A 15,529-nucleotide genomic window follows, 5' to 3' on the forward strand; every position below is an offset into this window, starting at 1 on the left:
AACGCTTCTGTTTAATTACAAAACAATATCTATCTATTAGCTCGAAATATTTGTTTGCTCGCTGTATATGCCACGGACGGCGGGCCTAATTTCTATTTTAAAACATAAAAAAAAAAAAAAATCTTGCTCTCTGTAATTTTTTGATCATCAAACCTTGAAATATATTTGTTTTAATAAACATAAAAAAAATTATCGACATATTTCTTATTTATTTTAGCCAACATAATATATATAAATTCTTACTTGCAAGCATTATTTTTTTTCTTTTAAAAAATATGATTGTTAAAACAAGCTTTTTTTAAAAAAAAATATCAAGATAGTATGTTCATATATTTATGTGATTGAAAGATGAAAAGATTAAAAAAAAATTTAAAGTGGTAAAATCATGTTTCAAATCTATTAATATATTTTAATAATAAACAGCTGATTTCAATCGAATTATTTTTATAAATAATTTATTATTAGTATTATTATTTTCGAATCAAATACATAATAACTAAAAAACAATTTACTCGATCTCAAATAAAATTTTATAATAGTATTTAAGAACCATGTTAAAACTGAAAAGGAGGTGAATCTTATAAAAAAATTTCAAAGTGTCAAAAACAAAAACCAAAGAGAAAACAAAGGCAAAGAAAGCAAAGAAAAAAACCATCAAAGGGTCAATCTCGATGCTTGGCCCTATTTTTTTTTAATTTAAAGAGCGAATGATATGTTGTTCGGCCCTTATTTTTTAAAACAGAAAAGGTGACATACGACAGTTCATTTATCATAATTTAGAAAATAAACATGTCTATTAGCTCTCAAAACCCGCAATGTTGTGGTTGTCACAATTAAGTTGTGACTTGGATTTGTTATAAAATTACTAAAAAAATATTTAAGGTGAATCCCGTAAAAAAATTTAGAATGTAAAAAAAAAACAAAGAGAAAACCATCAAAGGGCCAGCCCAAAGTCTAGCCTTGTTTTTTTTTTTTTTAATTGAGGGGGAATGACTTATTATCTGACTCTTATTTTTTTTAAAAAAAAGAGAGTAAGAAATTACAAGTTTTTTATTATAATTTAGAAAATAAACATGCCTAACAACTGATCAAGACCTGCAATGTTGTGGTTGTCACATGTCTTAACCAACTAAGTTGCGACTTGAATTTATCATAAAATGAATAAAGTTTTTTATAAAATGTTTCATTGTTTATATGAATAGTAAAACATCATGAAAACCCTAATTTTTTAAACATTTCAAGTAGGTGACTCGCTAATGTAGAGCTAGAATCGAGTTGGGTTTTATTTCGCATTGAATTGACAAAAACAACTTTTTTTATTTTAAAAAAACAAAACCTAATTATTTTGATTTAAGGTAGGTGACTCGCCAACCCAAAGTTTTTAAAGTTTGAATAAAATTTCAGTATGTTAAATTCCAAAAATTATATATCAAATAAACAAAACTAGCTAATAAAGTACTAAGATATTTGTTTATTTAATTTGACAGCCTCGGTTCAATTAAATCTCTATCATTTAATTATTATTTTTTCTTCTATCAAATGAGTTTGTTTTCTCTACTTCTCAGAATATCAACATCCCTATGATCACCCACTGAAATTAAGGGGAAAAAAACCACCATTATTTAATTAAATATGATATGGCCGGACAAGTTTAATAAAAAAAATTAATTTAAATTTAATTTGTTTGTTGAAAAATAGTTTTTTATTGATCAATTTTTTTAATAGTAAATATAAAAAAAATTAAAAATTATTTTTTAAAAAGTTACTTTTTAAGAAATAAACATAATCTTTGCAAAGGTAGAGTAGCATGCACCACACCCTTCGAGATGACAGCCGCCGTCGCAGCAACAGCAGCCACCACCACAGTCATCGATATCAAGGATATATAAATTGCTCATTGCCTGTGATTTTTGTAAATGAGACGATTCTATGTTATTTGTGATTTTTGTGGTATTCAAATATAAAAATAGAATTAAATAAATTTTAAGTATTTATAATTAATATCTCTTAATTAATATTTTCATCATTCTTATTTTTAAGGAGAGATTTACATATTATATCAGTATTTCTATATGTTATAATATTAGAATTGTATTAAAAAAAAGTATGATCGTGGCTATTTTATTTTATTTTATTTTATGTTTTTGGGATTTGAAGCACAAATATTTGAAAAAACCAAACAAGTTATACAATTTGAAAGAACAAAACTCAAGATTTGCACGCAATATTTGAAGCTTACCAGAGGTCACATCTCTTTGTTCTCTTATCTTCAAGGTTTAATTTGCTAGAGATATGCCAAATTTCCATGGAGGACTCCAGCTCTATTTATAACTTAATCATAATTAATTAGTGTTCAATCCCAGACTTCAGTTTTATTAATTATAGAATATTAATAACATGATTTCTTAGGTCAAATAATTAATTCAATTTAAGGAAAAATAATTATGGATTCCTCATTCATTTAATTTGTGGTAAGTCAACCTTATTATTTACATCTATATATATATATATGCTAATTTAATTAATTTATATCTGATTTATTTAAAACTTCATGCTTATTTAAAGATGTGACAAATTAACTAGATTCTTATGAAAATTTAATTTTTTTATTATAAATTAATTTTGTAGTATTTTTTAAACTATTTTATATGTTAATATCAAAATAATTTTAAAAAATAAAAAATATATATTGTTTTATTAAATTTCTAAAAACAACACTAATATCAAAAAATATATATATAAAAAATTCATCTTAATATATTTATAAAAACAATCGTTACCCCCCACTCGGTAACACCCCTTTCTTCTTTCATTCATTATAATTATTATTTTGCACACTTCGCTTTGAGGCAGGGAGGCAGAAAGAGAGATATGAGTGGATTTTTAAGAAGAAGAAACAGATCTTCTTTACTTTTTTCGTTGTTCTTCCTCTCTGTTCCTCTTCCTTTCTTTTCAGGTTTGTTTCTCTCAGATCTCTCCTTCTCCCTCTCCCCTTTCCTTTCTTCTTTACCATATTTACTCAAATCTTTCATCACCAAACGAAAAATAAATGCTTCTATTTCTCTTAATTGGGAATGATTTATTTATCTTTTTAAAATAAATGATAACGCTTCATTTTCCCATAGAACCTATTGAAAAGGGAAAAAAAAATGAAGGCAATGCACGTAGCTTTCAGGGAATTCTATCAGGTTTTCAGGTTTTTGTTTTTTTTTCATGTTTACAGGTATAGCCGATGACTCGTCTGGGCCAAAAAATGGCACTATGAAGTCTGATAAGCATGCTGCTTCTACAAACAATACTGGGATCCCCAAGATTGCCATCATTTTTGTTTCCGTGGTGGCAATAGGGTTTCTCGCTTTTTTCCTTTTCAAGTTTTGGCAAAAGAAGAAAAGAGAAGAGCAGTATGCCCGTCTTTTGAAGTTGTTTGAAGAGGATGATGAGCTTGAAGTTGAACTTGGCCTTCGGGACTAACTCTTTTATTGTACTTAAAGGTGTCTCTATTATTAAAGCTTGATTTTTTTGGTTCCCAGTTGGAGAGATTTTACTGCATTTTTCCTAGGTTTCGACTGATTGCTTAATGTGTAAAATGTTGCTCAAAGTTCACATCAAAACATTAAGCTATTTAGCTAGCACTTGCTTTGAATGATAGTATTTGTCTTGATGTTGGGTGCCCATCAACCTTATGTTCTGACCTTGGTAATGTTGTGCAGGCTTGAAAGAAATTTGTTCAGAGGAAAAGTTGCTTCTCTGTTGCCAAGATTGGGCTGTGGTGATCCCTGTGTAGAGGTTAGATGATCTTCCAATTGAATTGCGTAATATTTGTCACTTTTCATGAATTTGAATTCTTTGATTACTTAGAGAAGATTAGATTCTTCTTTGAATAAGTTCCGAGGGTCTCATTCCCAGTTTGTAAAAATGATTCTTTGTTCTGATGGACATTGAAGTGTATAAGATCATGCATTTTGATGCAAAGCATCTTGAATGCATATATTCAATGTTACTAGAAAGGATGAGTGGATGTAACTTCTTCGATTCTAGCTGCTATTTCGAGCTATTTTTTCTCCCATAATGGATGTGTGTGCCTGCTGATAATGGATGTGTGTGCCTGCTGATAATGGATGTGTGTGCCTGCTGCTCTCTGGCTCTGGACTTATTTAGTTTCTCTTATAAAAAACAATGAAGAAATATGCCTCAAATGTTACAGCCTTAGATGCTTGCTGTGAATGAATATAAACTGTGCCAGTGCTGTTCATTTACAGGGATATGCTTCTAATGAGCTTGAAACTTCATAGATTCGAATGAATTTGTTTTTTATTTGCTTCCTTTTCCTTTTCCATTTCTTCATGATCTTGGAACTTCATGGATTCTGAAAATTCTCAGGTGAGAATGAAAATGCTTGTTGACTACACACATTGTCGGTCCGGTAGGGAACTTGTTCTTTGTGGTTGAAATTTCCCCTGTACACATTTTGTGTCTCCCATCAGCTGCTGAGCAAATTTTTATGAATTTACCGGGCAGCATTTGGTTGCTGAATTTTTTTTACCTTTGAAGCTTTTTTCTGCTTTGCATCCAACCCAAGAAAATGACTTGGATATTCTTGGCCTTGTTTGCAACTAGCGACAGATTGAAAAGGTGGGCATAAATTTTTTGGTAAACTGTATATTTTTTTCCCTGTAGACTCATCAATTCCCCATTTATTTCCTTATAATTTAAAAATTCTATTTGTTAGATTAAAATTTTGAAAAACCCCATTGTTTTCCTTGACCATTTTACTTAAGTTTTAAGCAGAGGGAATGAAGGTGAGCAAGGCCATATTTTTTTCAATTGGTTTGATTTTTTTATATATTTTTTTTTAGGTCTTGAGTATTTTTTTTGTTAAATATTATCACATATTTCAAAAGAATTAAGAGAAGATACGAGAAAATAAGACAAAAGGAATGGAAAAAAAAAAAGAGAGGAGCTTTTCCTTAGATTTGTTAGAATTTTCATATTTAGGGATTAGAATTCCACATGTTTCACAAAATAATAAATGTGGTCTGTTTTCTTTAAAAGTTTCTCAATCATGAACAAAAAGCTTACTCCATTGTTTACCCTTGAAAGAGAATTTCTCAACACATGAACCCTCAAACCTTCCTCCCCCTAAAATTGTGATACACATGGTTCATTTTCTTAAAAAAAAAATTGCAATTTGGTTGCAACCCCAGAGGGGGTGGTGTTAGTTGTGCTTATAGTTGTCAGATTTATTCGAGAACTGACTTGAAAAAAGTACCAAGTTACCAAGTTACTTGGTCACAAGGTCAGTTTTCAAGCATGTTAACTCAATCAGATTCGAATCTATATTATCCAGTTTAATTAAAAACTCGAAACTCCACAAGTATGCTTATACCAATAGCACATTCCTTTGTCAAACAGCAATATTAGAAAACCTTAATGTTTTATGCGTCATCCGCATGTACAGACCTTAATTGTCATCCTACATGCAAGAATATCATCAGCTATTGCAGCATCGGGTGAAGAGATAGGTCAATTTGGAAAAGTTATTCCTTATAAAATTGCTATCGATGTTAAAGCGCTCTTCATTTTGCAGAGAATTTAATGACCTGTTAGGATTTAAAAGCTTACTCACCAAGATAAGGGTGGAAAGGAACAAGCACTTAGTTTGTCTCAGCAAGACAAGACACTGGTAAAATAAATAAATAAAACCCCTCAAGATTGATCATATTCTTCAATCGAAGGAAGAAAAGGGCCTGTGAAATCAATGGATTCCTCTGATACAAAGCATAGCCAAAGATTGATAATGAAGCCATTGTAAAAGTGTAAAGATGCCTGCTTTAAACATTGTCATTCAACTGGAATCTTGTTGAGAAATTGAAAGCAAATAAAACATAAAAAATTCTATCACTAGAAATTTAAAACCTTTCACCGTTTCTCTTTCTTGGTTTGCTTCTTTTAATTCATTAGATTATAACAAGAATATATTATCTATAGATTATTTCCTTAGAATTTCAAAACGAATAGCTCGGGATAAAGGTAAAAAATATAGCAGTAACATAGAACTACAAGCAATTGTGATGATATGGATGTTACTTGTGCAAAAAGTCTTTTCAAGTAAATTTAAAGTTGCATCACTTGAAATAACCTAACTGAATTGTTGATTATTAGTTTATTTAACTAATGAAATAGATAATTCCATGCTCAAAGGAATAATACATGAAAAGAATAGAGATTATTTGATATATGCTAGAGCACATTGAACAAAACTAGTGAAAAAAGATAACCTATGGAAGATTCCAAGCAATCATGCCCAGAAGAGAGGAGCTCGTTTGTGACGGTCAAATGCTCAGCCTCCAAAGCTCCTCCCAGCTTTCTGGGTATAATGCACCAAGAAGCCATTAGGGCTCCAATCAATCAGTTGCTGTCATCAAGCAATGAATAAACGGGGTTTATCTTCCTGTCTTGGCTCGTTTCATTCCTGCAGTGTTGAAGGGTGACATGCTTGGGCTCATGCTAGGACTCATGCTAGGGCTTTCCTCCCTTAGTGTACCATTTAGCAAAGCTAGTTCCCTTAATTGTTGTTTCTTATAGTTATCAAAGGATTCATCCTGCAGAGAGAAAGCATAACAGTCAGAAAAATCAGAAAGCTGTGGCGGGGCCAAGAATTTAACAGCAAAATCAATTAGTCATTCGTGTCCATACCACAGGCTTCAGGAGGCTTTCTAATATTGTTATTGCATGGTCCAAGCGGGCATTCATTATATCCTCTGGAAATTCAGCCTCCACCAACACATGCAGTGGTTCATTAAGGTGTTCATATCCAGGTTTATCTTTAAGTTTTTCTTCCTGGACAAAACTCATAGTCAATCATTGGACTTCCTTGTGCAGTCAACAAATCATTTATCAAAGGAAACCATGACTGCTACGAAACAAAAGCTTTATCTTTCAAGAGAGTTGAGAAATATTAACTGAAGTTCCCTTCTGTAACACATCAAATAAATGGTATGCTTCGAGGCCTTCAAAAAGTGACTACATTAAATATTGTGATTCCTAAATACGAGTAGAATATCTTTACCAAAGAACACAGATGAATTAAAAAAAATAATAACATATGAAACTGAATCATGGAAGCTCCATCTCGATTATATTCATATTTCTGATCAGCTCATTTATAGTCAGATTACCACTCCTCGTCATCTGATCAACTCATTTATCGTCAGATTACCACTCCTGGCCATCATCATAAAATACGAACTCTCCTAAATGAGATGTGAAATCCTGAATACAGATGACACACACTCGAGCATGCACAAAGCTCAAAGTAGTAGTATTAGATATTCTTTAATGGAAACTGGAACTGTATACAGCTTTAACCCAAACAAAACCAAAAGCGGGAACCAGTTCAGCCCATAGGCTCAACCTTCCAGCCTTTGGACCGAGTTACCAGCAGAAACTGAGGTGCTAACAAGATAAACATTGCATTTACATCTTCCTGGTTTTTCAGTACTAAGTGGCCAATTTACCATACTCGGGCATCAAAAACCAACAATCAACCGTCATATCAATTCATCATAAAGTAAAACACAGATGGTCATTGTGGTAGTTTACAGTGCAAAATGGAGGAGAATATGAGTAAGAAACCAAATTAAATCTCCTTAATATAATTTCAACAATCCATACATAATGAAATGTGAAGGGGGAAAACAAGACAGAACAGCCATGATCGAAATAGAAATAAAGGCTAAATATTATACCAGGAAAAAAAAAATTGTGTTTTATGACTCCTTCTATGTACACTAACACGAAAACCAAAACCAACCACAAACAACATCAATATCCAGTTACAACTAGATGTGTCACATTTCTGTCATGGCAACCATGGCTTGACTTAGTAAAACCTATGACTAAGGAGCAAATACTGATCAAAACTTTCATAAATACGAATACGAATATAAATATTCAAAGTGAAAAAGACATCACTATTAAACAAACTTCGCAAAGAGCTATTAGTTGGATCACAACAAATTAACATGTCCCTTTCAGAAAAATTCCATTAGGAGAAAAATAGGATAATAAGACACAGCTACCCATTTCAGTAAGAAAACGTGGAAATCAATGTTACGTGAAACACAAACAGAAAACAGAAATTTCAATTTCAAACATGATATAGTACATGCAAGTAGCAGCTATAGAGTCATTCACCAAGAGTTCACTTCCGATTCTCCGTGAAGTGCAACCTAACCATCTAACTAATGTAAAACGTACTTCTTTGTCAATTGAATTGAAAAGGGTAAAAAACCATAGTCAATCATACCTTTAGAGAATCCTTTACAGAGCCCTTGCCTCTTATATACACCCTACATTCTGTCAAGGCTTCAACTCTTTTTAAGGAGTTCCCTCGTGGTCCCAAGATTCGGCCAACAAAATTATACTGCCAAATTTGGGTTAGCTAGAAATTATAATTAATTCCAATCTCCATTACTTCAAGAAACATCTTTGACTTACATTTGGATATTTGTCAACAGGAACATCGAGTCTAATTACTCTCTTCACAACTGGCGTACTTGAAATTCCAGGGACCCCGGGCCAACCCATTGAAGCAGCTGGTAATGAGGCCATTCTTTGAAGATGCCCATTCTCCTGTAGTAAGACATGACATGTTGGTTGAAGTATCAATTATTTTGTTTCAGAAATTACAACTGGGATGTCTTAGTTTGCCTGAAGTGAGATAATTTGGGGCATGGGGAGAGGAGAATTGTTTTTCTCAAGCAAACAACAGAAGGGTTTTGTTCAAGATGGGGCATGGAAGTTAATCCAATCCTAAACAACTCCCTCCCCTCAATGAAATACCATGTTTCTTTTCTTCTAACAGGTGGTAACACCATAAGTCAAATAAAATTTCCTCAGGAGATGCACTTAGACAACCAAAAAGGGTAGTCCAGGACATTTTCCAAGTGATCCAGATATCTGGAAAAAGCAGACAATCATTGAGTTGCTAATGATATTCATTTGCAGAAATTATATGATGGGGTTCAGGTTATCATCCTTAGGACGACACAGACATCAGTTTTATAATTTTATCCAACATGGGTACCCCCAGTAGAAGTCACCTACTCATACGATGGAACTTCAAAGAATTTTCTTGCAAGTTCAAACAATTTATAGTTTCTCAAGGACATATGTCCGAAAGAAACAATATAGTACACTGCTTAAAGAATCAGGAGAGGGTAAGAAGTAGTTGGATACCATTCACACATTGATAAATTTCAAGCTTATTGCTTTTATGTCAAGCACTCAAGGTCAACAAACCATCCCATGTGATCAAAAGATGGATCAAGTAGTTAAGATTTGCTTCCTAAAGGGTTTTTCTAATTCCCATAAATCTTCAACAATTTCTAGTTCATTGAAGATGACTTGGTGGTATTACCTTCTGTACAGTCTTATGTTTGCACATTTTCTTTAGTTTCTCAAGGAGAAATGCACGTTAGAGAAATAATGAAGGGTCAAACTACCAATTACCAATAAAATTGGAGGTAATATGATAGCCAAATAATTGATATATTAGAACATTCGAAAGAATGACACAATCAATAATTGATATGGGCAAATATTTACAGGAATGAGTTAAATTGAATGGCTTGAAAGCAGAACATCTCGAGCACTTTTTGTAAGTTTGGATTCAATAATGCCAAGTGTTATGCTCCCAACAAAGTTAACACATACTGCTAACAACCCCTGCAGTAATAGGTAGTAAAAAACGCAAGAATGCAAGATAGCAGGATCACCATATGGCAGTTAAAAAGCAAGTCAGGTAAAATTTATTTCCTGTATAGCATACCAGGAGTATCCAAGTCGGGCACAAAACCACAAACTCGCATTACCTCTTTTGGCATAGCAGACCATCCCTCCAGATCCATCGGCCTTCCATTTGGATGCTGACCTAATGACCTAAATGGACTCTCATGTTCATATCTTTCATGATCTACAAAACCTTGATTGTAAGCTGATGCCCGTCTGATTTCTGAATTGGAATTAAAGTATAGCAACTAAGTGTGTAGTTTAAGAATTTCTAGCAGATCAACTATGGAACTATGATGTATCACTCAAACATACACTTGATGTTTCCAACAGACAAGAGCAAGCGTGTGCTATAATAAACACCATAAGACAAAGCTATGAATGATGTCTGATGTGTTCCTTAAAAACTGATAGTTCAAGAATTTCCAGCAGATCAACCACAGGCATCGTGATTTATAATTCAAACATATACCGAAAATTCTAAGCAGACAAGAACAGGCAAGCTGATAAACCAAAACCACCAACTTCAAGGTAACTATATATTTACCAAAAATCCATTATGCAATGGCCTTCGTGAGACAGTATTCAGTTTTTCATCAATGGACTGTTGCAAGATTTCCCTTCCCATTTGTGTGTAAAGTACCCAATCTAGGCCCATCCATGTAACAAAACAAATATCCAGCATGCAATCATCTACTTAAAAATCATAAAACAAACAAATAAATGATGATTTCATGTACCAGTATAGCATGCGCATCCACATGCAGGTATGTATGCAAACCATGCACATTGATATAGAAATTGCCAAATTCAAAAGATAAGAACACCTGTGATGCTAGCAACAAGAAATCATGTATATACAGCATGTATCATGTAAGATAAGTTTGATTCAATAACCTTGATAAAGAAGTCTGCAACAAATTGGTAAAACTTGCACAAATGGCCCCAACTTATGCTTCTCTGCTAACAACTCGGCCAAATATCTGCATCAATATACTACTCAAATCACATATGGAAATACTTGCAAAAAAAATGGTCATGGAAAGAAAATAAGCATCCGAGTATTTACAGCAAGATTAGCATTGTGGGTATGGGCAAACTTATGATGAAAGACATACCACGATTCACAATGAACATAACAACAGCTATTTAGATAGTAGTTTTTTTCACATTTGAACTGCAGTAGTTGATGTATATTTCAATGGCATGCAGACAGATACTCTTACAATCATTCACAAGCATGAACAGATATAACAATTCTAATACAAGCTCAGCAATCATGGTTTTAAATATCAGCCATTACATTACGCAACCACCAAATAATTAACAGAAAATCTACATTAGTGGTTTTCAGTGTTAATACTCATACACACTGCATCACATACTTAGTGGCCTATATCCACCGGCTGATATATTGAAATATTCTGAGACCAGCAGGTATCCAATTATTCCAACACCTATTTTGTCAGTTTATGTTCCCATCATCCTCTTTTTTAGTTTTTTCACCTCTTAGCTCCACACTGGGGTCTCCATCCAATTATTTCACCAAAATTTGTTATTCTAGGTCTAAATCAAGTTTGAACCTTGAAATATTAGCTTAAAAAGTCAAAATATAACTTCTTTTGTTTCTTTCTTTTTTTGAGTTGAAGATTTGAAGACTTCTTCATTGGTACAAAGTTGTTAGGACTCGCATTTTTTGGCATACTTCATAACTATATGATTATAAATGAAATTGTTAAGAAGTTGATTTCCAGCAGTGATGGCCATGGCAGTTATTTATGCCTAACAAAGGCATCTTCAGCGACTGTCCCTAATTTAACCATGCTACTAACAGCTTCATATTGTTTTGCTTTGGTCATGGACAAATTTAACCAGGCACTATGCTATGATTTTACTTAAATCTATAGCTCCTAGTTTCAATCTCTTCACTGCACTCGAGCACCAAAGCACCCTGCAAATTTAGGGTTGTAATTATTTTCTGTAATTTACTCAAATCTATAGCTCCTATTTTCAATTTCTTCACTGCATCTGGAGCACCCTGCAAATTTAGGGCCTTTATTTGGACTGTGATACATATAAGGATGATTGTATATCCTAATGGCCACATAAGATCTTGTCCCCTGTAACTGTTTCATGTGTGGTAATGACGGAGAGATAAAAGTATCTTTTGTTCGACCATTTAGTAGCTTTATATATGTGGAATAGGTTTTTCACTTAATCAAGACCAATTACAGGTGGAGTGGAGGATTTTTCCATTGTTCAATGATTAAGGGAGGATCTTCTTCTTCCATGGAAGGATTCTTATCCTGATTATCTCTATAAAAATTACATTTTATCTTGCATCATTCTTTCTCTCTTCTAATAATATATTCTTCTCTTTACCTGACAAATAGCTTGAAGAAGTTTAGTCATATTAGGAAATAAAGGTCCATAGAATGAGCCTAGCTAGAACATAAATGATACTTTATTCAGTTCAGTTGAGTAATTTGATTCCAAAGAAAGCAGGCAACTCAACTCAATCTAAACAAATAACAATGGACTTTTCTTTTTAAGCCTGAAAATGATGAAAATGATTATTGTTTTCATACGAAGCAAAGTGATGTGAGGAGAAGAATAGCACCATAATGACTTGAAGATGCTTGCAACTTAAACACCAAAATGAAAAGAAAAAAATCAACTTTTAAGAAAGAAAGAGCGAGACATGTCAATTAGAACAAAAGGAAGAATAAGACATTTTCTCAAGAGCAAGATAAAAAACAGAAAACGTAAGAAGAACCATTTGAAAAAACATCAATGTATGGCGATCCTTTTGACAATAGAGAGTGAAACACCACGACAAGATATATTCCCCTAAATCCCCTAATCACAATGTGGTTTTGCAGTAAAAAAAATTATTTCCAAAAGTTCACTCTCAAAAGAGAACAAAAGAAGGAATTTTTCTTCAATTTTGATAACAAAACTTTTTCAAAATAGAATTTCCAATAAACAAGAATCAAAGACAAACTCTTTCTCTTAAATACCAGCATGATAGTTTAAAAAACCATAAAACTCCTTCATTTCTGTTCCTTCTTTCCAATCCCATTATCAGATACCCACAAAATGAAAAGAAACACCTAGAAGAAAGAACCCTGAGCACAATACCAACACCATGATCCACATAAAATAAGTCAAAAATTAAAAAAACACTAATGATAGCAAACCCCATATAAAGGAGGACTCAAAAATCCATGTATGCAAGCAAAGGAAAACAAGCAAAAGAAACAACCAATAACAACAAGAGAACAAAGATCAATTAGCACGACAATTAAACATGAGGAGTGAAAAAGCCAAAAGGGCTTAAAAAACTAACCTTTCAAGATCTGAAGGAAGAGAACTGGACCTCTGAGGAGTAGCATGGTGGACTCCAGAGGGAGGGTACTGAAAGTAACTCCCGGATGGAATTCTCTCTCCCATCGCACAACCACACACACATACAGAAAAGGAACAATATTACAAAGTGTGAAGCTGTTTAAATACGAGAAAAAAAAAAACATCAGGACAACTGTGACACTGTGATAACAAGTCAAGACATAAATGAAACAAAAAACAAAACAGAACCAAGAAATGAAAAGAAGAGAGAGGGCTTACTGGATGTCGATGGGAGCAGAGAGGCAGCTAGAAAATGAGTGCTTTGCTTTCAGCCTCTCTCCTCTCTTGCCTCTTTATTGTATTGTTGGTTGTTGGGGATGAGATGGAGGAGAGTATGAAAGGGCTACAGTTTGTTTTTTTTAATATATTAAAATATTTTTTTATTTTTTATATTAATTTATTATAATCATTGGAAAAATACTAATTTTATATTTTTAAAAAAATAAATATACTTTTAAAAATATCTAAAGACAGAAACTATAGCACTTTTCAATGGTTTTTATTAAATTATATTTGATTTATGATAATTTTTATGATTATGATTCGAAGAAGCAAGTTTAAAACATAACTAAAATTTATGATTTATACAAAATTATAGTATATATTAATTAATTAAATATTTCTAAAATTATAATTAAAAAACAAATAATTTCAACCGCCCTTCTTGGCTTTATCAAATGGATCCGCGTTGTTGTTTTTGTTGGTGGATCTTTCCACATGCGGTGGACCTTTCCTGTTTTCTTTTATTTTTTCAAGGAAAAAATCTTTTATTTTTTATATATATATATATATATATATATATATATATATATATATCCTATCATTTTTATGAATTAATAAGTTGATATAAGTCGATAGGTAGGTGTAATATTAATGTTATATTAATATAATACATCAATATATAAAATGCATCAATATAAATGTTATTGTAAAATAATATGTCAATACCAATAAAATATTGGTCTAACAGTTAATGTATTGTTATATTCATGCAAGAATGAGAATATAAATTTGATTTTCAAAAAACATACTTATTAAAAAGGGCAGTTACGAACCCCAAACATAACTAATCCCATTCTTTAAAAGTTTGTGAGAATATCTAAATAAAAAAAATAATATATGTCAATATATTGATGGAAGAAAATTCGAGTCGTGTTGATGTTATTGGAAAACATAATATAAATATATACAATGAAAAGGAACATATCAGTAAGATAATATGATGTATAGAAAAGGAGTATTTTTTAAAGCATTAAACGATGGAAAGTGATATAACATGGTGTTGGGTCGGTCTAGTGGGTTGACAATTCATGTCTAAGTCTGTTCAACTGTCATCGGTCTCTCCCCCCGTTCATTGGGCACCTCAATCCATGAACATGTCTGATCATTAAGGTTGTAAATTTCGTTACTGTTGATGTTTTGTTTTTTTTAATTCAAATTATAAATGTTGATTTTAAGTTGCACAGTTCACACACATCGTGTTATATATATATATATATAAGAAAATTCATGTGTTACACTATAGGCTGGATTAATTTTTTTAGCATAAGAAAAATATTTAGGTGTAGCTAATATTTTATTATAGTATAAAAAAATTAAACAATGTAAAAGTTGATATAATATGACCTAATTGACTTAACAGGTTTAAAAACAATATAGACTATTAATAAAAACATAATTTCACTTAAAAAAATCAAAGACAACATTATTTTTAAAGATATTAAGATGATATCACATTAGATTGACTTAAGATAATTTTTTAAATTCACAACCTGGATCATTAGATCATGAAAATCCCAGATAAAACAAATTGAAATAAATTATGAGATTTGAACCTTAATAAACTTATTATTGAGTAATTGAATTAGAAAAATAATCAATTTAGAAAAATGACACATAAAACGATTCAGGTCTATTTGAGTTAACTCGCAAAATCCGTTATCTAAACCACGAGACTAAGATAGCTTCATAAAAAACAAATCAAAATAAATAGCAAGGCCTCGCTCATATTTAACATAATGTTGAAAATGTTGAATGATAAAATTTTTAAAATATAATTTAAAAAAATAGACAAAAAAACTTTAGTTAATTGGGTTAACCTATCAAATCTATGATATGAGTCATGAGACTATGATAACTACAAAAAAAAAACCATGATCAAATTTGAAGCTCGATACTCAGTAAATCAAGTGTTGAATGATGAAATTAAAGATAAAATACATTGATTTTTTTAAAAAAAAGGTGGAATGAAACTGAAATATCTCGAATGAATTTTGAGTGGTAATATTTGGAGTGTTTGTTTCTATGGTTGCTTCTGCTTTTGAAGCAA

General features: G+C 31.8%; 1 protein-coding gene and 1 long non-coding RNA gene across 2 annotated transcripts; one reads left to right on the top strand and one right to left on the bottom strand.

The window, feature by feature from the left end:
- The first annotated feature begins 2,807 nt into the window (after positions 1-2,807).
- LOC133702328 (uncharacterized) lies at positions 2,808-4,044 on the top strand. Its single transcript, XR_009843707.1, has 3 exons — positions 2,808-2,956; positions 3,224-3,491; positions 3,711-4,044. It is a non-coding gene; the product is annotated as an uncharacterized LOC133702328 (long non-coding RNA).
- Positions 4,045-6,087: 2,043 nt separating this feature from the next.
- LOC133701752 (KH domain-containing protein At1g09660/At1g09670-like) lies at positions 6,088-13,577 on the bottom strand. The gene is made up of 8 exons (XM_062125818.1): positions 13,420-13,577; positions 13,142-13,296; positions 10,690-10,775; positions 9,876-10,015; positions 8,500-8,634; positions 8,309-8,425; positions 6,697-6,840; positions 6,088-6,602 (listed from the first exon to the last, which is right to left on the bottom strand). The coding sequence occupies exons 2-8, from the start codon at positions 13,243-13,245 to the stop codon at positions 6,444-6,446; spliced, it is 885 nt and encodes a 294-aa protein (XP_061981802.1). The 5' UTR covers positions 13,246-13,296; positions 13,420-13,577; the 3' UTR covers positions 6,088-6,443.
- Positions 13,578-15,529: the final 1,952 nt, after the last annotated feature.

This window comes from Populus nigra, chromosome 8, assembly GCF_951802175.1.
Source record: "Populus nigra chromosome 8, ddPopNigr1.1, whole genome shotgun sequence".
NCBI classification, from domain to species: Eukaryota; Viridiplantae; Streptophyta; class Magnoliopsida; order Malpighiales; family Salicaceae; genus Populus; species Populus nigra.